Raw genomic sequence first — 23,246 nt, forward strand, 5'->3', positions numbered from 1 at the left:
CTGAAATTTTGGAGGTAAATGTTACTTGCACAAGGCATGTAATTGTTTCTTTAGAACAGATGTGCCTATGTAGGCAAAATGTAGCCTATGTTGATACTGTCTGTGACATACATCTCAAAACGTAAGTATCTGATGGACAGTTTGCGTTTGTAACTAAATATTCGACGGTTGGCAGCTTAAAAGTTAAAAATACCAAGTGTTAAAATGATGTTTATATTAATAATCAGAAATAATGAACACAGGAAACAAATTAACGTAAAATATTTGAAACACACTCATGAAAATATATTTTTATTATTGCACTTTATTTATTTTTGTGAAAATTAATCTCAAATCAGAAAAAAAAATTCTGCCAAATTTTTTCTATACTCAAGTTTCTGTCTTATTTATGTCATATATCAAGAATAAAAATATGTTGAAATTTTGGTACAAAAAATAATTTAACAAAAAAGCTTTATTAGATTTATATTATGTATAGTTTATGTGTAAAATTTCGTTACAATTTTTGTTGTTTCCAATTTTAAAATTATTGAACACGTGGAATATATATGTGGTTAAAAATAAAATAATCATGATAAATAATTTATGGCTTGAAGTAAATTATATTTTATGAAAGTAAAGCATTCAATGGATCATCAAACAAGTCTCCATCTTTGCTCCCATTTTTCTCACTTTGTTTGGTTGATTTTTTGGAAACTTTTTTACTGCTTGATTTAGTAGGTTGGGCAAAAATGTCATCTGTTGGAAAATAAAACGCAACTTATGAATAAAAATTATAATTGCCAAATAACAATAATAATAAATTAACATCAATCCAGATTATATTTTTAAAGTAACTCGTATCATCTTGGTCATTTTTTTACATACACATGAGTGACATAACATGCCAAAATTTCTTTCATAACTTTTTTTTTAATCAGTAAAAAATTTACTACAGCACCTCTAACTCATCTTATGAAATTTACAATGTAACTCATTTTATGATACACAGTTCTAGAAACCTTAAACAAGTACCGGAATTTTTTACCTAAATCATCATCAAATAAAGATGTTGCTGGCGCTTTGCTTTTCTTCGTTTTTGGAACTTTCTTTTTAGGTTTTGGAAGATCAGCAAAAATATCAGTGTTGTCATCAAATAAATTATCCTCGTGTGTTACTGTTGTTTGCTTGGATTCAACCTTTTTCTTGGGCAACACTGGATCAAAATCATCTCCAAATAAATCATCAAGATCCTGTTCAACAAGTTTGATCAAGTAAAAGTGAAAGTTTATTAATTTTTTACCTATTTCACACATGATCAGTTTGGTCACTACACATACGTCTTTACCGAAAGTCTATTTGAAAAAGTTAAAAGTCGCAAATTCCCTGATATTTGTTGCTAAATTTAAACTATTTTATACTTTTCCTGCCCAAAACATTCTCTGGTTTTAAGTACAAAATATTAAAACTAGTTTTGCCAAAATCTAGGCAGTACTTTGCTGTTTTAGTAAAAAATATCACAAAACCTTGTTTTTTTTAATTTTATTTTTATAAAAAAATACTATTATATTTTTGAAAAAAATATCACGAACTTGTTTGGGGATTTTTTTCTTTTTTTTATCGGATGTTGATGTTGGAGGTTGATCTTTGGTTGATGCGAACAAATCATCATCATCAGCAAATAAATCAACATCTTTAACTTTGCTCTTAGAGGTCCTGGATGTTGGTTTGAAGATATCTTCATCATCATCTAGAAACATGGAAGGTTTATTTATTAAGTTTGATTGACAGCTGTCAATCAAAATTACCGAATAAACTTTTGGATTCTTTTTTCTTGATTACAGATGACTTAGGTGTCAAGGTATTCCCCAACAGATCATCTGAAATAAATCACAATTGATAAAAATAATTAATATATATCACTATTATTTGTTATTTTTCCTTGTGTAGGGGGCAAGCATACAACATAGGTGTTCTGTTTCATACACCTACTGCCCACTTACGAGTTACCATGTATGTAACTTTGTGGGTGATTTTTTTTCGGAGGAGGGGATTATTTTTTCATGCATGGCTGATAATTTGCACAACCATTAGTGATCACTGGGTCGGAGCAATTGCCGTTAAGTGTCTTGCCCAAGGAGTCAAGGACACATACGACAACCAAGGGAGTAACAACTTGCTAAATTACCCATTGACCCATCAAGAACCATCAAGCTATTGGCATAACTTACAACACATTAAGGGTGTTGTAAGGGTTATAAGATGTAAAAAAATTATTCCATTACCCCAACTAATACTTTTGCCACTTATTCATATGTATAAAGAAATAAATTCAAATATTTTTGCGCTTTTAGGGTAATTTAAAAATTTAAAGAAATTTTTTTTGGTTTTTACATCAACTGTATAAGTATTATTATAAATTACCAAGAAAATCATCCACTTTATCATCAGGTTTAGATTTCGATGTTGATGGTTTTGCTTGTTGATCAATACTACTTGTTGTTGTTGTTGTTGTTGTGTCAAAAAAATCATCAGCTGTTTGAAAAAAAAAACGGTATAAAGGGAATTTAAAAATCTAACTAAGGAATATATGGAGCATATATTCTGCTGTATCTTGCTGTCTCTAGACTTAATTAAATATAAAAATTATCTCCTTATAAGTCTAAAAACCTTGAATAAAAATTATTATTATTTTTTGATGTCTTGCCATAAATATAGTAACTGAAAATTCAAAACTGACAATTTTAAATTCTAAATCTTCTCAAAATCTGTATGCAGATTTTGAGCATTCATTTTTAAACATAAAAAAGTTATCCATTTAAATATTATTAGTAGTTTTGTTTAATAAGCCTAATTTTTTTATGTTAAATGTCATATAAAATATAAAATAACCAAAAAATAAAATATAAAATAACCAAAAAATATTTTTTAAAAAAAGAAAAAATATAAAAATCCCAAAACACATGGCTCAAAATATCAAATTTTTTTAAAAAGTTAATTGTGGCATAAAATATTAAACAACCCTAGTTAAGTTTTCGGTCCGAATTAATAATAATGCAACCACCTGTATCAACTTGTGTGGCAACTTTCCTGCGTGCCTGGCGACTTGGGGGTCGTCGACCTGCTTGACCTCTTGACCTCGTTTTCGTCGCGCTTTCAAGCGGCTTGCTTGTGTCAGGGGCTGGTCTTGGTTTAGGGGCAGCCCCAGGTAGCAAGGCAGTTGGGTCAATGTTTAATGTGGGTAAACTGGATGGCTGTGAAAATAAAATAAAAAGTTTAAAACTAACGGAAAATAGTATAGAAACAACAGTTGTTAAAACATGCTTACAGTTAAAAACATATTTACATTTAATTGGAAGAAAATAAGTGTGGTCGCTTCACCTAGCACACAAACGAGCCATTTATGTTTAAATTTTATCAAGTTAGTCTTCTAATAGAAACGATTTTTTGTGAAAAAATTAATATAAAAAAATTATGTTAAATAATTTAGGTATTTTTGGCGTTGATTAAAATATACATTTTGTTGGTAAAATTATCTAAGTTATTTCTCTTCAATGTTTATAGGTGTAAATTTACTTTGTTGTTTTGGTGGAAAAAATACTGAAAACAGCAAAAAAATAGGTTGGGGTAGTTTTATGAATATAGATCTACAGATTTCACTGATTTTGCTTTATTTATTTTATAACAAAGCGAAAATAGGCTATTTTGCACCAAAAGTGTTAAACATACAATTAATATTTACACTTTAAAAATCAAAATTAAAAAAACTAACACCTGTGTTTTGCTGGATTTGACTGTAGGTGGATGGACCTTTGTAGTAACAGGTTTTGAGTTACTTGGGGTCAAGTTAAACGGTTTTGCTGACATGTTTGTTGTAGGTTTAACATCTTCCTTATCCACGGTTGGACCTGATGAGGATTCGAGAGGATCCGATTTTAAACTACTGTTGGATGATGTGGACACATGGGAGGCAGCTCTGTAATAAAGGTTGGGTTTTATCTAAAACTACAACTCATGCTGAATAGGGAGTTTCTTATAGCATATGCTTTCATTTTGTAAATATCAACTAAAATGGTGTATTTATTTTCAACAATATCTATGGAATAAACAAGTTTAAATCGGGATAAAATAACACAAACAACTTATAAACATCAACTACAAAATTCTTCATTTTATGATAATTTATCTTTATGACATCACAATACCTTCTCTTCCCAATTGCAGCGAGCAACTCTCCTCCTCCTGCTCCAAACATCGAAACTGCTCCTGCTAGCTGCTTCTTTGGAGGATCATCTTGAACAGGTTCATCTTGAACAGGATCTTCATCTTGAAGAAGTTCATCTTCTTGAAGACTAACATCTACATCAAAACTCTTAATAGGACTGGTTGAAATTTTATGAAGTATATTGTAAAACTTGCTAAACTTGTTTAATGGCAAGTCTTTTCAAACCAATACTTATCACAAGGTTTATGTAAAATGTTTCGTTAACATTTGTTTTGTTGTTAATGCCTCTCTTTATTGCTTTGGTTAATTTTAAACTTTATTAATATCTGTATCTTTTAATTTGTTTAATCTTTTGGTAGCAAAGCCAATTAGTTGTGTATAATTTTATCTGTAAACTATTTAAATCACAAACTTGGCTGCAATAACCACTATTTCAAATTTTTTTATATGATCATACAAACCTGTTTCTTGTTTTGTAATCGAAGATTTATCTGATATTTCATCAAACAGGTCGTCGTCGTCATCATCATCAAATAAACTGCTCTCTGTGTTTTAAAAATAAATATCCTAATATTTTAGTACCAGCATTTTGATACTTAATTGATGTTCAAATAGCATTCATATTTTTCAAAAAATTATTTTTTCAAAAATAAGTCGTATTTTAACAATAGGTCGTACAGACTTAGACACAAATCAAATCCTAAAAAAAAATTATTTAAAGATCTTTATAGGGTATATTGTTTGAAGATATACGTGGTGTATGAAACAGAAAACATTTGTTACAATGACTGTCATTGTTGCCCCGTCATGCGAGGATAAATAAATTACATACATAGTAACTCTAAGCTGACTTGTGGTGTATGAAACAAAACACATTTGTTTTAGCGACTGTCGTTGCCCTGCCACGCAAAGATAAATAAGTTACATATGCGGTAACTCGTAAGCAGGCAAGAGGTGTATGAAACAGAACACCCATGTTATAATGACTGTCTTTCCCCACCACATGAAAATAACTACATTTTATTCATTTATACAATAGTATTATATTTACAATTTTATAGAAACAATATATATTTCTGTATTAACTTACTTTTTTTGTCAGATGCAGTTTTGATGTTCTTTTTATTGGGTGAAGGCTTCTGTAGAAAAATATAAAAAGTTGTAAATAGATAGAAATTATATGGTAGGAAATAAAAATGATCAAAACAGAATGTTTTAAGTTGAAAATTGGGTCAATTTTATGTCATATTGAACATCTGAATCCTAAGGTAAAATCTAATCGTTCAAGGCAATAAAATCTAATTAATCCATTTAAGACCCTTCAGTTAAAATTGGAACAAAAGTGCCTGCATTAGGCTTAACAAGTATTGTAACTAGGGGATTTTTTCAAACGACTGTCATTTTGGAACTCATGACCACTTAATTAGACAAGTTACAATTAGATGAATTGTCCAATTACATACTAAATAAAAGTTGCAGCAGCATGGAGCTTTGAATCTGGTGTCCTCGCTTAGAATGAATGACCATTGATATTGGGGGTAAAGCAAAATCACTGAGGCAGATAAAAGCAAAATAAAGCAAAATCACTGAGGCAACACATAATGCAAACGATTGGGGTCACCACTTAGATATAATGGGAATTGGGAACTAAAACAAAGTTAACTGAACATTATGGCTGAATCTTACCTCCAATACAGGTTTCTCAGTAAGTTTAGTTTTTGGAGCAGCCGTGAATAAACCATCATCATCGGAACTCTCATCAAATAATCCCATTTTCACCTTGCTCCGCATCTTCTTGGAGCTTTCTCTAGATGAAATTGATGGTGATTTGATGGATGGAGGTTTCATAAAGTCATCTTCATCCTGAGGAAGATCATTGGATGATCGTTTGATAAATTTCACTTATAGTAGGGTGGGGGAAGATGGGACACTTTTTTATTCTATTTTCTTAAATAAACACCATTCAAAGAATTATAAAATTGTATCCTCACGTCTCGTGTCTCCCATATACCATTGTTAATTGTTTAAAACACGATCAGGACAGTTGGATATTCTGTATTAAAAGGTATCCCATCTTACCCCACAGAAATACATCATATATTTTAATTTGATATTTGATTAAGGTTTTTCAGTGAGGGGGGTCTATATGACCCACAGCAAAGCTTTATTGAGGGGTAGGGAAAGACAGGAGGCTGATGACGTTATTTAATTTAGCGCTACAGTTTTTTTTAAACAATATACTACACATTTAAACATAGTGACAGTGACCATTTAAAAATAGCCACAAGACCATTAATGGTTGATAAACATTATTTTATGAACTTAAACATTTTAATATCTTTCCATAAATTCTAATATGTTAAACTCAATATTTTAATATGTTGGCAATTTTAGTAAACTTTAATATTTTTACATGTTAGCCATCAATTTGCAGCTTTGAATTATCGCTGTAGCTGAATTGCTTTAAATTACAACAGGATAAAATATGAACTAATTAATTATTGTTTGATTTGAATGAAAAATACCGATTGGAGTTTGTTGATGGGTTTTGTTGATTTCGTAGGATTTGATTTTGTTGAAAATAAATCATCAACATCGTCTTGATTTTCAAATAAATTGTTTGTTTGTTGTTTCGCTGAATTGTGTTGAGGTTGATTTATTGTTGATTGTTGATCTTCGTCATCATCAGAAAATAATCCTTTTGTTTTTTTACTTTTTACAGAAGTTGATTTTGTTGAAAACAAATCATCATTTTCAACATCATCTCCAAATAAACTGACTTTTTTCACAGATTTTGTTGAAGATTTTATTGAATTTTCAGTTGATTTTTTTGTTGATTTTTTCGTTGCAATTTTTGTTGAAAATAAATCGTCATCGTCGTCGCTTGCATGAAACAAATTATTCGCTTTCAACTCAGTTTTATTGGAATTAGGTTTTAAATTATTCTTGGATTTGATTTTGTTCCTTTTTTTACTCGGCTGATCAAGTATAGTATCAGATTCTTGCTGCCATGAAAGAATTGAACGATTATTATAAGAAAAAGTAAAATAGAGTAAAGTTGGGGAAGACGGAACATCTTTAGCACATAATTTCCAAATATCCTGATTGTGTTTTAAACAATTACCAACGGTCTATGAGAGTCGTGAGATTACGATTTTATAGTTTTCCTCAAAATGATTTTTTTTGTTTACCATAAATGGGTCAAGAAAATAGGATGAAAAGGTGTCCCATCTTTCCTCCCCTACTATACATAACAAATGAACAGTGGCCAAATTACAATAAAAAACAAAAAACATTTTTTTGCAACATTAATTAAACACTATAGAAACATATAGTTGAATAATATTGGATTTCTATAATATAAACAAATAAATTATGACAGCTGGGGTGGTTTTATAAATATGTTTAATGTAATAAAAACTCTTAAAATAAAAAAATTGTACACAAATTAAAATAAAGTTAAATACCTCACTATCTGTATCCAATATTGACATTTTTGATTTTTTATTCAAAGATTTTTTAAAATCTTCTTGACTTGCTCCGAACAATGATACTCCCCCTACTGGTGGCTTGCTCTTTGCTGCTTTTGGTGGTTCTATGCAAACGAGGTAATAATTTCAGTTGAAATTTTTTTGGATTATTTTCAAGGTCTGCTGTGCTACCATTATGGGCGTATGTGTCCTTGGGCAAGACATTTAACAACAATTGCTCCAACCCAATAGTCACAAACACGTTGTCCAAACTTTAGTACAACAATTTAAAAATATAATACCCCAAAATTTACATACAAAATTTAACTTAAAAACATTGGAGTGCGAAAGTGCTATAATGACTGTCATTGTTATTAATACAATTGCTCCAACCCATTGTCCAACTTGAGGAACATAATTTAAAAATAAACTTCTAAAATGTCATATAACTCTGTTATAACACATAAAGTGTTATGACAACTGTCAATGCTAAAAACAAAAAAAGTTCATATATTCAACCACATATAAGACACATTACTAACCCTTATTGATATCATTAAACAAATCATCATCATCATTATTATCTTCATCAAATAAACCTCCAACTGCCTTCTTCTCCCTGACAACCTTTGTGGATTCTGTAATTAAAACTAATAATAATTTAGGAAACAGTTTCGGAAGGTGTGAAAAATGTTTAAATACAAAATAACCTTAAAAATTAAAAAAATTTGCTTATTGAAATGTTGCAACTTTCTTTAAAATATTCCCCAAATGTTTTAATAATATTACCTGGTTTCTTTTTAATTGTTGGTTTTGATTCGACAGCAAACAAATCGTCATCACTAGATGATGCTGATGATTGGTGCTTCACGGGAGGTTGGGTTGCTACGGTAACATCACCATCATCATCATCATCTGTACTAAGTGATGAAGAAGAAGATTTTCTTCCCTGGATTTAAAAAAAATCTGTTTTTACTTTGTACAAATGTACTTACTATATACAGCAAGAAAGAACGTAACTTACTTTATCCTCGCATGGCTGGAAAACGACAGTCGTTATAACACGGGTGTTCATACACCATGTGCCAGCTTACGAGTTACCATATGTTACTTTGTTTGTGATTATTTCCTTGAAATTTTTTATGTATGGCTGATAATTTGGACTACCCACCACTGGGTTACAGCAAGTAGAAGTATGTTTATAATGTCGGAAATACACTACGTTTTTTATACCAGATGAGCCGCTAAATTATTTTCTATATACATTTCAACACATAGCCAGACAATGCAGGAAACTGGATTAAAAACGTTTTATTTTCAATTGCGTTTTTTTTTTCTTTTAGAACTATTTACTATATTATGTATACATTTCAATACAGGCTTGGTCATGGACCAACCTGGGCCAAAATTCCAGGTCCTCTGCTATGCGTCCAAACCGTAAGTGTCTATTTAATTTTTTTGTTGTTCAAGTGTTTGAAAATTTACCGCAGTTTAACTTCTATATTTTTCGTTAAATGTTCCTATATGTGCATGTTTTTCCAAATAAAAATTTGTAGAATGTAGTTCAGTAAATTGGATAAATTGGATTGCCAAAACCCCACTGTTAATATATTCTTAATATAGAATGGGGTAAAAAAAAATTGAGAAGTAATGAAATAGGGCATACAGTTGGAAAAAAATAACATCTTTTGCTTAAAATTCACTCTAATATAATGAAGAAAACTTACTTTAAAGAACCCCTTTCCAATAGCTCCACCAAACAATGACACACCCCCCTGGGGAGCTTTTTTAACAGGTTTGTCAACTTTTTTTGAAATTTTTTCAACTGGTGGTTTTTCAACTTTTTCATCATCTGCTGACTCATGATCAGTGTCATCATCATGATCTTTAACATCATCCTCTTCTTCGTCTTCCTCAATTTCAACATCATCAAATAATCCTGAACAAAATAAATGTATTAGTATAAAGGACAAAAAATATGTGGTGCTATGAAAATGTATGTATATTTATCATCAATATAATAATAATAACCATCAATATTTATGTATTCTGTTATTTATCAGCAATAAAACAAGAAACAAGTTACCTCAAGTTACGAAACAAGCGCCACAAATGAATTATAATTATTATACATTTATTTTTTGATAAAAAAAATATAAAAACAGAAAAGAAACCTCCAGACTTGGGAGCATCAAATAAACCTTTTCCACTCCCGAATAATCCACCACTCGAGGTAGCAAAGAGATCATCCTCAGGGGCTTCCCCTCCAAACATTTCTAAGTAAAACATTAATTTCATTTTTTTCGAAAAATACAAAACATTACCAAATTATCGATTTAGTATTAATTTAATCAAATTCAAAATTCTAATTGTTTTTTGACATAAAATTCCTGGGATAAATCAGTTATATTACTATATTATAATCAGGTCTTATTAATATAAACCTTTACCATTGCTTGGCTTTCTAGGTTTGCTTGCTTTTTTCGATGGTTTCTGCTTGGTTATCTAAGAATAAAACAATCACAATATGTAACTAGATAGTTTAATGAATATTTCTAAATCTTCATCTTGATAATCAAAGAGATAAATAAAGTTATTATTATTATTACTATGTAGTAATAAAAACAAATTTAAACTATTTTATCTAGATTAAAAAGGGGAAAGTTGACCCATTACCTTTAAAAATATTTAACAGTAATAATAAGTGATATTTTCAGTATTTTAAGTTAAAACAATCTATATAACAGAAACAACCATTATGGAAATACACAATATTTCCTTGACTTACTACTTGATCTGAATCATCAGATTGTTCATCGAATAAATCTTCGCTCTCGTCACTTGATGATAAACTGTCACTAGGAGGAGCAGTTCTCTTTGGAGCAATTTCATCGTCTTCACTTTCGTCGACTTACAACAAAATAAATATATCATGAAAATTTGGGATTTTTGGTTTAACAATGGTGTTAGTATGAATTCACAAATATTTCATAAACTATCATGGGAGGGTTTGGACTGGTTCTATAACAAAAAAAACTAAAAGTACTTTTGGTGATACTGTATAAGAAAAATTATTTTAAAAACTACTTGAATAAGCAGAAATATAGATAGAAATGCCACGTATGAAACTGCGATAACGCCCGATCAACCAGAGACAGTAACAAGTGAAATGTTGAAAATGTATAGATTTCCCAGAAATGAATAAAATAATGATAACACTTCAAAAATGGTTTACATTTAAAATGTAAGTGACTTATCAATTGGATTGTTTTATTGTACTTTTGCAATAAAACCACTTTCGAACTTTAGTTTATAAAAAAGCAGATAACTGAATTATAAACCCAATTCCAATACTGTCCAATAAATTAGCGTGAATTAACGCTTCAAACTACTAGCACATAACTTACATTTTTAAATTAAACAAATAGTGAAATATCTATTTATCTTTACTTAAAACAAAAGCGAAAAAAAGGCGAATGACCGAAAAAAAATTAATCTAATACTGTCCAACAAGGATGTAGCCATCAAGTATAGATAAGGATTTTTAAATATCAAATTTTAAAATAATGAAAAACCTGATCCATCTTCACTAGATGGATAATCAGATGAAGACGAAGAGTCGGACACAACAACCGCTTCCTCGATTTCATCTTCCGATTCACTCACCGAACCAACCTCACTTTCAACATCTGTATAAAGATCGTTAGCATTGTTTTAGTTCCAGTTGTATCTAAGAGGTGCTTTCCCCAATCATTTGCATCATTTTTAACAACTGTTGTTTTGACGCTATATCCTGTCTTTTGGTTTAAAATAGTTTAAAATCTGTGCTACCTTACTTAAAGAGACAAAAAAAAGTTACAGTATATCTTATTATTATTATATTCTGCCTCAGTGATTTTGCCTTTTTTCTTTTTTTCTCGGGCCTACTGTCTGACTATGTTGAACATTCGTTTCTAAATAAGTGCTTGTGTTGTGACTCTTGTAAGGAGCTGTAAAACCCAACTACAAACTTTACTTTTTTATAAATCAGATTAAAATATCAAACATATTTATTTGAGAAATTTTAAAAAGTCAAAATGATTGTTGAATATTCAATAATTTTCGTGTGATGGTACAAGTTGCAACATGGTGCACACAGCTTTAGATGCTGGGTTCAAGCCTCGATGCTGCTACAGTGTTACCAATCTGCCTTGGTTGTTTGTATTCTTAGGCAAGACTCTTAACATTTATTACTCCAACCCAGTGGTCACTAATAATGGTCCAAATCACTTCAAATAACCAATTGTACACAAAAAATGCAAATTTACGAATGTTGTAACTCGCAAGCACAAGATGCATAAACTAGGAATCCATATTTTAACGTTTCCCATTGCCCCTGCACAAGAATTTGAATAAATGTCATTTATTAAAACTCACCTGAAGCCACAAGATCACCAATGCCAACATCATCTTCTTGATAAAATGATCGGCTTCCAATTAAGTGAGGTAACGGTCGATGCACGTACGGATCCTTGTTTAATGTTCATTTTATCAATTACAATTTGAATAAAATTAAAATATATTAAGAAAATTAAACCAAAATTTTTAAGTGTAAATAATAGTGCAAAGATCACAGAATCAATCAGTTGTAATTCTCATTAAAAAAGGATGAACTAAAGTAAAGGTTTAAATAAAAAGAAATAATTTAAAGCTACTGTCTCTATATATAATTGGGTATAACCCATTTAGTAAAGCTCCGAAAATAATTATTACCGTACTAAAAAAATATTAATGTGTTATATAGTCAGAAAACCTAAAAAATGTCAAACTACCCAATCATATTTAAAACATGTTAAGAGACAAAACGAAACACAAACAGTATAATATATCATTGCTTCTATCTTTTTATTTATTTTATATCGCGCATTTACTAAAAACATATTAATACAACATAGAGTAAAAAAAACAGACTCAAACTCATAGGTGCCTAAGTTTTGATTGTCCAAGTTAGGCAAACTCCTAGTTACAAATATCAACTACAAATATCAACTACTTCTTACATGTTTACGTAAACTAATAAGGTAATTACCGCACTTGCACATTATGCACTGGTTGCAGTTTATCTTTTTTTAACTTTATAAACTGGTTGCAGTTTATCTTTTTTTAACTTTTATACGTAAATCGTTCGCGTTTGCTTACCTTATTATGGAGCAATTAATGGACAATGTGCCAAATTCCAGGTTAGGCAAATGCTGACCGCGTTAGGCGCCTATGCTCACCTCACACTACCCAATCTCATTAAAAACATGTTAAAAAGTGTAAAACAACACAGAACAAACACAAGAAAAAAACTTTTTAAATATTACAGAACACACACAGTATAATATTATTTCTACAATTTTATTTTTTATCACCTTAGCTTCGAGAAGTATTTCATCGGGCACGATATCATCTTCATCATCAGAATCAACATCGGAATCATCGACTTTCATATCGAGGATGTCGAACGACTCGTCAATTACTTTGATGCCAAAGTTTACAGATTCTTTTAACTAGAGAATAAAAAAAAAAAATTTGCCCTATTTTTCTAAAAGTATTGCCTAAAAGTTTACAGATTGGAAAATCAAAACTGGAAAATCAAAATATTAAATTTTTGCCTTATTTTCCTAAAATTCTTGTTTTAAAGTTTACAAACTTTTTAACCGAGGAAACAAAAACATGATTATGATATTCAAGTTTAAAACTATAAAACAGTTGAAGTAAGCTACCCAGCCATAAACTAAACCTCACAAATTGTCAGATCTGCCCATAAAGTGCGTTAGGTACCATAACACTACTATCTATATTACTATTATTGCGGTCTTGCGGAACTAACATGATAAATCAAATATTTAATATATTTTTGCTAAAGCAATTTGAAAAAAAATTACTTCTTAACTGGAATGTTAAGTTTCTTACAGTAATTTCCCTAACAGATTAAACAAACTACCACAAGTTCTGTAGACCCCATGTCTGTAGACCTTTAAGCCATTCTTTTAAAGCCAAATTCAACAAAGCTTTCAAAATGGCAGATTTCGAAACCAACCATATTATCATGTTAACAACTACCAGCTAAACACTTAACTAATAATCTATTCATTAGTTTTGTGTTATTCTTGTAACAGATCAATTAAACTACCAGAAGTCCCATATCAGTAAACCTTGATTTAACTTTCAAGTCTGATAGAAACATATCATGTTAACAACACCAAATAAGCGCTTAACGTACAATTCATTCATTAGACAGAACAATAGTTAAGTGTTGGGTGAATTATAATGTTACCTTCATCATCATATCAGCTTCTCTTTCCTCTTTTGTTTTTGCTGCTTTTTCTTCATTGTTCGTTTCTTGTTTAGCAGAAGTGGTGTCTTCGTCATACACTCTCTATTAAAATTACCAAAAATTTTAATGTGTTGCTTGAATCAACATTTTGTCTGCTATCTGGCACGACACCAAAGGAGTATTTTTTTAAAGTTTTTGACATTTTGTAAAAAAAGCATTGTAAAAAAAGAAAAGAAAAACCTCCACATTTTTTGGCTCTAAAATATGTATAGTCAAGAGGGGTAATAAAAAATCCAAGGAGTAGCTTGTCTTGGGAAAATTTTAAATTATTTTTAACTTGTAATTTCGAACCTTTATTTTAGACAAAGAAACGTACTAGAACAAAACCAGACATAAACGGATGGGAAAATAGGTACATGGCTACTGACCTTACAGTTTCAATAAAAAATCTTACATTTTCAATAAACTGGTGGTCACTCAGTGTAAGAAAGTAATCCGTAACACTTTCTATCTTTGCATCAGTAAGTCGAGTATCATGAATAAGTTGGGATACATCACGTGACATCTGGTGTGCACGTGTCGTGAGTCGTGATGCAAATTGTTGAAGCTGTTCCAGCAACTGGAATAAACATTTATTTTAAACAATATAATGTAACTTTGGGGTACCAGTGTGGTTGCATAACACAAATTTTAAGTTCATGCAAATATGCATAAACTCAATAATAAAACTCAATTTATGTTACAGTATTATATGGTAATGCTTTAACCAGTGACCAGTAACAATTTGTTTCAAACTGTTCCTTAGGGGTCACCGATATCCACTGTAGAATCTTTTTGAAAAAAAGTACATATTACCAACGGAAGAATGGTAATCCTTTAGCTGGTGGCCACCTGAAAGACGCAGCACGATTTCGCGCACTTTCAAAGTTAATTTTCGACACGAACGCCAGAGTTTTTTTTTTTTAATTACACAGTGGGTATCAGTGAGACCTAAGGAACATTTTGAAACCAAAATTTCAGGTGGTCACCAGCTAAAGGATTACCAGAAGAATTTACATTCATTCATTTAAAAGATTACTGTAATACACATATCAGTAATTTTAGGTTACTGTAATTTATAAAAAACAACTTTTGTACAATTAATAAATTTTAAGCTTTTTTAATATTTCATGTAATGGGACCTTATAAAGTAGAGTAGAAATCAATAATTTAAACAATTCTTACCGCGGCATCTGAACCTAATGACCAATGATCTGCATGTTGACGTAGGTCATTAAATGATAATATTTTGTCTTCAGTTGTGCTTTTTATCTAAATTATAGAGTTTTATTACTTTTTTTATCTATCGTTGTTAAACAAATTAGACATAAGATTGAATCAATAAAATAGGAAAAAGTCACTCAGCAGTTATTTATATTTTAAGCAATTTTTCTATTTACCTCAGAAGTTGCTGTTTGTGAATCAACACCTCCGCTTGCACCGTCGTTTGCCATTCTTTTAAAGCCAAATTCAACTAGTAACTTAAATATATATATATTTACCCCGCTTCACAAGTAAAAAGAAAAAATAAAAATATTTCCACGTTTTCTTTGATTAAATAAACCAATATATCTTAGCGTTAAAGTAATATTTTGTTTCAACGTGCTATCTACGTTTAATAAAGTCATGCTTTATTTCTATACCAGCAAAGGTAAAATAAAATATGTATATTTACAAGATACAAGATGTCTACGGCTTTTTAGAACTTTGGGATTAAAACAGGGGTTTTCCCAAAAAATATTTTTAAAGAGAGCAAAACCAAATTCAGAACTGAAATTCAGTGTGATTTTGTAACCTGGTTTTAAAATGTTTATTTTAAACTGTGACCCAATTTAAACAACCCACAATATAATATCTGCTGACAAAAGTTTTTTATTAACCTTCACTTGTAACCATATGCATTATAATGTAATGTACAGAAGTGTGCCTTGGAAACTGTTTATTGTAAACTTTGGTAAAATTTTTCTTTTTTGGGGGGGGAGGTGTTTTTCCATCATGCTTCAATCCTTGGATCAGTCTTCTTTAAGGCCAACTCCCCCTTTTGTACGAGTTGTGTTCTTACGCATGCTTTTCTTCCAATTAGAACTTTAATTAATGTTATTTACTTAATTTGCATTGTATTGTCTGTAGGGTGTGGCGGTCCTGCCTTTTCTTCAAAACATACATTCTTTTCTTTTTATCAATAGGAATTTTTTCCAACTGTTGTTACTGTTACTATCTTACTTTTTGCGTTTGTATACTTTCCAGTTCTTTGTTATCATGGCCAAAGAAACAAAATAAATATCATTCATTCATTCACAGGCATATAATTGTACCCAAGTATCCGTGTAATATTCATAGTACAACACATTCATTTAACTTTATTCCAATTAGTATGTAAATACACAGGGGAGGTAGTTAAACTGTAAAATGGCAGTAGTTTACGACACGCTAAGGATAAAATTTGTGAAAATTTATAGAATAAAAAAGTATTAGTCACAGCAAATTAATTTTTAATTTGAAGAAAGGATAAAAATTATAAAAAAAAAGTTTTAAAAATTATACCAACTATCAAAATCTCATACATATTGCTTAACGCATGTCACAGCATTATAATCTTTCAAATTAACATCTAGAAATAAAAGGTAAAACACAAATGTGTACATTTTTTAAAATCAAAATGGAAAGTATAATTTTAAAAATGCCTTTTGAGTTGCCGTAATCAAGGTTCATACCGAAGCCAAATGTCATACAGTAACAATAACAAAAGTTTTTTTAGGGATAGAAAAAGAAGTACTAGGTTTGATTTCAGTCTAGACCTTGCAAATGCTGTTGCTTGCTGTAGATCGAATTTTAACATTGTCTTGATGAAAGGTACATGTCCCTGTTCCTAAAGTAATGTTACGCACAAGGTTAATAACTGAATGCAAAAAATAAAGTCACATTATGATTTAAATGCATAAAAATCCAGCACCGTAGGTTTAGCCACCGGTCTCAAACCTAGAGGTAATGGGTTTAAGTCCACTGTTACCATCGAGGGTGTATTTGTCCTTGGGTTGTCCAAACTATCGGCCAACAAATGAAAAAAATCTCCCAAAAATTAGTCACCTACGAAGTACCATGATCAGTAACTTATAAGCAGGCACGGGGTGTATGAAACAGAACAGCAACATTTAACGACTGTTGTTTTCTGGCCACGCCAGAATAAAATAAGGTACATTCAATCATTCAAATAGAAAAATGAAATCTACAAACTTAAGCTGTAAAAGTGTTACAGGTAATATATGACTTATGAATGCAAATGAAGGTATTTTACCTCTTTGCTGTTTAAACAGCAACCAGAGAATGGTTGTATAATTCAACTTCAGTTTCACCAACAACACTCCACTTGTCAGTTTGATCATCGTAACATTCAATTGATTTCACAACTTTGCCATTAGAATTCACACTACAATAAACATTTAAAACAGAAAAATCAAACATAAATACATCATTTTCAAGTAATCATAAAGAAATTATATTTTAAGTATTTACCCTCCTACTACATAAATCTTGTTTTGTGCAACACAAGCTGAATGACGATTTTTTTCTATTTTCATATCCTTCGCATAAACCCATGTGTCATTACTAAGATTGTATTTCTCAACAGATGAAAGACTTTCATTTCCATCATAACCACCTAAAAATCAGTAGGTGTAAATATAAATAACCCTAAAATATTTGTCAATTTTATTTTTTTATAAACTGTTGTTAGTATTGTTCAGATATAGAAAACATTATCAAAACAAGAGCAGCTTTAAGTAATGTGCACGAACACTAAAACATTATTTAGACCAATGTGTTCCTAAACTTAATAGCACACCCCCTGGACAACAATCAAATTATCAAACGCACCCTTGGGCCTTGACAAACAAAAAGGAAATCCAAAACTAGCTTTTTTTCATCGCAACTTAAAGTCCAAATATAATAAGTAGGGTGATGTCATCAGCCTCTTTCAGCGGCAGAAAAAACTTGATTCTAATTGGGACACCCACTTTGGGAGCCACTGATTTAAACCGTTAATGGGTAAATCAGTATAATATAGAGAAGGGACCGTATTTTTTAATGGAAGACAAAATCGTTTGTCATTTTTGTTACTGATTTTGATTTAACAGAAAAGTTATCGTTATTTACACATAGTCTAATTATGCGGTTTTAAATCAATAAAAATAATGAATAAAATCAAGATTTAATTTTAGCTGTAGGGGATTTAAGATGTGAGAATTAAGTGATTGTTAAAAAATATGCTGTACATAACTCTGGCAGGTAAATTGCAACTTAGACCAGTTAACCCTAACATGACGTGCGTATAAATAAAGAAAAATGGGTAAAAAGCACTGAATATGGTCATTTTAATTCAGAACACTTGATGTGTAGAGTATATTTTTGACTTTCGTTTTTCAGACAGCTCTAGTTCCAATAGTGAAGTTGGTGTTTTTACAGAACTGCATGCGAGTATTTCAAGTAACCGAAAGAAAAAACATACAAAATATTCTTGATTTAAATTATTCTACCCCTTTTCCTAATTCTGCTTTCTTCCTATATATCAGTAACTAATAACTGTCATAAATAGGATCAATTTAATAATACAGTGGTCACTAATGGGTTGTCCAAATTATCAGCCATACATAAAAAAATGAAAAAAATCCCCCCAAAAATAATTACCCGCAAAGTAACATACATGGTAACTTTTAAGCTGGCACGAGGTGGTAAACTCTTCTGATAACGACTGTCATTTTCCGGTCACGTGAGGATAAAGTAAGTTACATTCATACATTCATTAAGTTTGAGCAGAAATGTTTAAAAATAATCAAATCTAAATATTATTTACAACTGAAAAATGCTTACCAATAGCATAAATAGCATTGTTAAGCACCACAGCAGCAAACCAACCACGTGGTGTTTGCATTGGAGCAACATCATTCCACTCATCTAAGAATGGATCATATCGTTCTACTGAAGATGTAATTTGTTTACCACTGTGTCCACCAAGTGAATACAAATGACCTGTTTAATATAAAAGTTGGATAAACAATTTGAAACAACAAAATTCATTACAACTAACCATTGTGAGCAACAATAGAATGGCCATGTCTGGCAATCTTCATTGGTTTAAGTTTAATCCATTTATTGAGTGAAACAACATAATATTCTCCTGATATAACTTTTGCAAGCCGATCATCCGCTCCACCAAATACAAAGATAGTACCTTTGTTATAAACAGAAAATTAAAAGACAGGCTAAATGATGAACTGCTTCAGATTATATATGATAAATATTATTTAATAATCCCCTTTCTCTGTTGTTTACCATAAATATATATTATTGCTTTATTAAATTTATATCATATTATTATATGCCGTAATAACCATATGATACCATGTTTTTATATATTGTCCATAGTGGGACATAAAAAGTACCAGGTTTTCCTTTAATTTATCAAGTACCAAAATGGTCAAATTCCTAAGCGCAGGATATTAAAGATCCAAAATGAAAATTATGTTTAATTTAAAAGTTCCAAGATTATGAGTTCTTATTTGTACTAGAGGTCAATATATTTATGTAAACTCACCATTTAAAACAGCAGCACCAAATCCCCATCGCTTAACATTCATTGGAGCTACCTTCTCCCATTTTAAAATTTTTCCTTTTAAATTTAATCGATGAACAATGTTAGTTGTGCATCTACCATTCCTCATTGCATCTCCCCCAAGATAATACAGAACATCATCGATGACAACGGCCGCTGCTTTATCTTGACCAACTGGTAAATCCTACAAATCATGTGAAACATTTGTTCTGTATCTCATACTGAGAATAAGAAATATATGAATTGCAAATAAAAAAATGTGAAGTGCAAGTATAAACAAAAAATATTAAAACGCTTTCTTTAAAAGTCAATATTAGCTTAATTAATGAAACGCAGCACACAAAATGAACTGCCTACTTAATTATTCTATAAAGCCCTATTGCTCGTACTATATGAAGAATTGTTTGTGTAATTTCAGTATTGTAAAAAATTGCACTCGGCTTACCGGAAGTTGACTCCATTGTTTTGTTCGTAAATCAAACTTTGTTACTTTGGTTAGAATATTTGTTCCACTAAGTGATATGACAGATTTCTCTAAATAATAAAACCGCGTTTATGGAATTAATAAAATTTAAAAATATTAAAAACAGTTGAAAAAACTTTAAAGAATGTTCAGGTTACAGAAATACTGTAATGAATTTTATTAACTGTGCCATGAAAATTACAGATTTTATTTTTACTTAGTATAATTCAGTTTCGCAAGTCATGATAAATTAAAAAAACCAACATTTACTGTACCTGTGTTCTTTGATTGTTGCAGCACAGCATCAAATAATGGATAACTCAAATCACCAAGTTTTCTTATGAGAGGCTAATTAACAACTTTATATTAGATTTGATTGTCATTACTGAATATAGTATGAACATTTACCTCAACAGAAACCTCATTTTGAAGCATCTTTGGAGACATTTGATAAAAATCGACGAATTTGATGATTTCACTCAAATAATTTTCATTTGAAGCCAGATCAAGCTTCACCCAGTTCATAACAGCTTTATAAAGCAAGTCTGAAGAAACCTAAGAAATATTTTAATGTATAGTAGGGTGGGGGAAGATGGGACACCTATAGCACATGATATCCAAATATCCTGATTGTGTTTTAAACAATTAACAACGGTCTATGGAAGTCACGAAGATAGGCTTTTAGAATTCTGTGCATGTTCTTCATTTACTACTAAATGGGACGAGAAAATAGAATGATAAGGTGTCCCATCTTTCCCCGACCTACTATATAATCTAAAATATTTAGCCTTAAATGATCACCTCTTAGTTTTAGTAATAAGCATTTGGTTGTTTACTATTATGTTGAGCTAAGACTTTACAAACCAAACCTAGACAAAATCAGTATCAGGTAACACATCCTAATTAGCACAAAACATTTTATTTAAATTTACCTTGCCATGTGTTGACTGTAGTAACTTGATGACATCATCTTTTGAAAGTTTCTTGAAATGTTTACTAGAAACAACTTGTTGATAATTTGTAACAAAACATTTGTTGAATTGCTCAGTTATTTGTGGAATGGTGAAACGGTCGGCCAATACTTGAATTGTGATGCAATTTTGTGGAGTCATCATTTTCGACAAATACCTAATGCAAAGTTCTTTGACAGCTAAAAAACATAAGTGTTGTAAACTAACTTTACATCTAATAATTTTCGATACAATATTAAAAAAATTGACTCACCTAATACTTGCAGGTAATCACAAACTGCAAGAAGTTCACACACATTGTTGGTGTTGATGTTGATTTTTCCTGTGTACATGAAATCAACAAGTTTCTCAAAACTTTCTGGTTCTACACCATGAACTTCAACATCATCTTTATACTTTTCGTCCAACTGAAAAACAAGACACTGTGTTTTATAAAGGCTTTACACAATGGCAACACAATAACATTCTGTAAACAAGACAAAAACAAATCAAACAATATATACACTTGTACCTCAGTGTTAAACATGGCGTTGAAATATTCAGAATAGCAAGAAAGAACCATCTTGTTTGCTCTGATAAGTTTCTTTTCAAAATGAATGGTGATGTCATTAAAACGACCATCTTGTCTTGCTTCATTGGCAAATTTAAGAAGGTTATATGAATGATTAACAAAGTGATTTTTTTCTTCAACTGAACATGTCCCATTAAAAGAAATTGACTTGTCTACCAGGGCCATTTTAGTGTCTGTTTACAGCTATGATTTTCAGAGAAAAATTACTTTTTCCTTGCCTTAGTGGAAAAGATTTCATTAACTAAATAAGAACATGTAAAGCTATGGAGACTCACTTAAATGTGCAACCAGTGGCTAATGGTTCAATGGTTGACAAAAAAGACATAATTGACCAGTGCAAAACATACAGATCATAAACACAGTTTTAATAAATTTGTATCAGACATGTAACAAATTGTTTAAGTAAAATTATAGAAGAATAAACTGGTGTACGTTAAAACAAGAGTAAACACTAGTGCCACTACTTCCAATTATGCACAAAAATGTCAGTGTGCGCTTAAATGGGGAGAACGTTAAGGCTAAAATACAACACATGTGAAGGTTATACTTTGACGTACATGAAAGCCAAACTAAGACACACGTAAAGGCTAAACAACAAGGCACGTGATGGCTAAACTACGATGTGTGTGAAGGCTAAAGTACGGCGTTTCTGAAGGCTAAACTACAACACACGTAAAGGTTAAACTACGACGCACGTGAAGGCTAAACTTCGACTAACGTGAAGGCTAAACTACGACGCACGAAATGGCCAAACTACGATGCATGTGAAGGCTAAATTCTGACCCATGTTAAGGCTAAACTACGACGCACGTAAAGGCTAAATTCTAAAACATGAAAGGTTAAACTGCAACGCACGTGAAGGCTAAATTCTGACCCACGTGAAGACTGAACTATAACACACATAAAGGCTAAACTTCGACACACGTGGCGCCTAGAATACGACGCACGTGAAGGCTAATCTCTGAAACACATGAAGGTTAAACTATGACTCACATGAAGGCTAAAGACGAGGCACGTGAACAGAAGACTAAGCCTAAAACATGATGCACGTGAAGGCTAAACTACGACACACATGAAGACTAAATTCTGACCCACGTGAGACTAAAATACGACGCACAGGAAGGTTAAACTAGGACGCACGTAAAGGTTTACTTAAAAACGCAAACATTTAATCTGTTTTGAAACCTCCTACATGCTAAAAGCTAAATGATGAACCTCCTACATGCTAAAGGATGAAGGTGTAAATGCCTATTATGACGCAAACAATCAACGTGTGAATTGCTATTATGTCGCAATCAATTGCCAGGTAAAACAATTGCTATTATAATGCAATGAATCCACTACTATTACGTAACAAACAGTCTACCCAGCATAGAAAAACATGGTAAATATAAGGCTAAAGTATGACGCAAACCGATTGATTATTTTATTTCGCTTTTGCGTTGATAGTGATAATGCGTTGTTACACAATCATGGGCGTCGATCCTGGGTATGCCGGTATGCGGTGCATACTTCAAAATATTTATAGGGTACGTGCCATGCCCATTTCTAACGCTAAAGCTGTCGAGCGGTCTCATTCTAATCACTAAAGCAAGAGCACAATACGTTGCATTTACGTG

At 31.1% G+C, this 23,246-nt stretch overlaps 2 protein-coding genes across 7 annotated transcripts; both read right to left on the reverse strand.

Annotated features, from left to right (window-relative positions):
* Positions 1-199: 199 nt before the first annotated feature.
* LOC149734604 (uncharacterized) lies at positions 200-15,597 on the reverse strand. 4 transcript variants are annotated; one of them, XM_089879907.1, is made up of 26 exons: positions 15,415-15,596; positions 15,200-15,286; positions 14,430-14,594; positions 13,976-14,077; positions 13,068-13,205; positions 12,091-12,184; positions 11,250-11,363; positions 10,466-10,584; positions 10,125-10,179; positions 9,849-9,950; positions 9,402-9,613; positions 8,464-8,623; positions 8,217-8,324; positions 7,672-7,799; positions 6,730-7,209; positions 5,891-6,067; positions 5,295-5,343; positions 4,666-4,749; positions 4,185-4,338; positions 3,754-3,955; positions 3,044-3,233; positions 2,404-2,514; positions 1,788-1,859; positions 1,572-1,729; positions 1,028-1,232; positions 200-738 (listed from the first exon to the last, which is right to left on the reverse strand). In XM_089879907.1, the coding sequence occupies exons 1-26, from the start codon at positions 15,466-15,468 to the stop codon at positions 608-610; spliced, it is 3,651 nt and encodes a 1,216-aa protein (XP_089736033.1). In that variant the 5' UTR covers positions 15,469-15,596; the 3' UTR covers positions 200-607. The 4 variants fall into 4 exon arrangements, with proteins under 4 accessions (XP_089736033.1, XP_089736034.1, XP_089736032.1 ...); XM_089879908.1 differs by having other exon boundaries at positions 8,217-8,312; positions 10,463-10,584; XM_089879906.1 differs by having other exon boundaries at positions 10,463-10,584.
* Positions 15,598-16,347: 750 nt separating this feature from the next.
* Positions 16,348-21,878, reverse strand: LOC149734605 (kelch-like protein 12). Of its 3 annotated transcripts, none has more exons than XM_089879917.1 (12): positions 21,568-21,876; positions 21,310-21,463; positions 21,018-21,235; positions 20,494-20,640; positions 20,361-20,433; positions 20,068-20,156; positions 19,605-19,806; positions 19,098-19,241; positions 18,881-19,039; positions 17,528-17,672; positions 17,310-17,441; positions 16,348-16,883 (listed from the first exon to the last, which is right to left on the reverse strand). In XM_089879917.1, the coding sequence occupies exons 1-11, from the start codon at positions 21,790-21,792 to the stop codon at positions 17,321-17,323; spliced, it is 1,677 nt and encodes a 558-aa protein (XP_089736043.1). In that variant the 5' UTR covers positions 21,793-21,876; the 3' UTR covers positions 16,348-16,883; positions 17,310-17,320. The 3 variants fall into 3 exon arrangements, with proteins under 3 accessions (XP_089736043.1, XP_089736045.1, XP_089736044.1); XM_089879918.1 differs by lacking the exon at positions 16,348-16,883 and adding an exon at positions 16,942-17,101 and having other exon boundaries at positions 21,568-21,877; XM_089879919.1 differs by lacking the exon at positions 19,098-19,241 and having other exon boundaries at positions 21,568-21,878.
* Positions 21,879-23,246: the final 1,368 nt, after the last annotated feature.

This window comes from Ciona robusta, chromosome 6 (assembly GCF_009617815.1).
Source record: "Ciona robusta chromosome 6, ASM961781v2".
Taxonomy (NCBI): domain Eukaryota; kingdom Metazoa; phylum Chordata; class Ascidiacea; order Phlebobranchia; family Cionidae; genus Ciona; species Ciona robusta.

Coding starts and splice junctions, on each gene's coding strand:
- LOC149734604 (XM_089879906.1), bottom strand. CDS start 15,468: ATGGCAAACGACGGTGCAAGCGGAGGTGTTGATTCACAAACAGCAACT. Junction 4,339..4,665: donor GATTACAAAACAAGAAACAG/GTTTGTATGATC, acceptor GTTTTGATGTAG/ATGTTAGTCTTCAAGAAGAT. Junction 3,234..3,753: donor TCAAATCCAGCAAAACACAG/GTGTTAGTTTTT, acceptor TTATTTTCACAG/CCATCCAGTTTACCCACATT.
- LOC149734605 (XM_089879917.1), bottom strand. CDS start 21,792: ATGGCCCTGGTAGACAAGTCAATTTCTTTTAATGGGACATGTTCAGTT. Junction 19,040..19,097: donor TTCTATTGTTGCTCACAATG/GTTAGTTGTAAT, acceptor TATATTAAACAG/GTCATTTGTATTCACTTGGT. Junction 17,673..18,880: donor CAATGCTATTTATGCTATTG/GTAAGCATTTTT, acceptor ACTGATTTTTAG/GTGGTTATGATGGAAATGAA.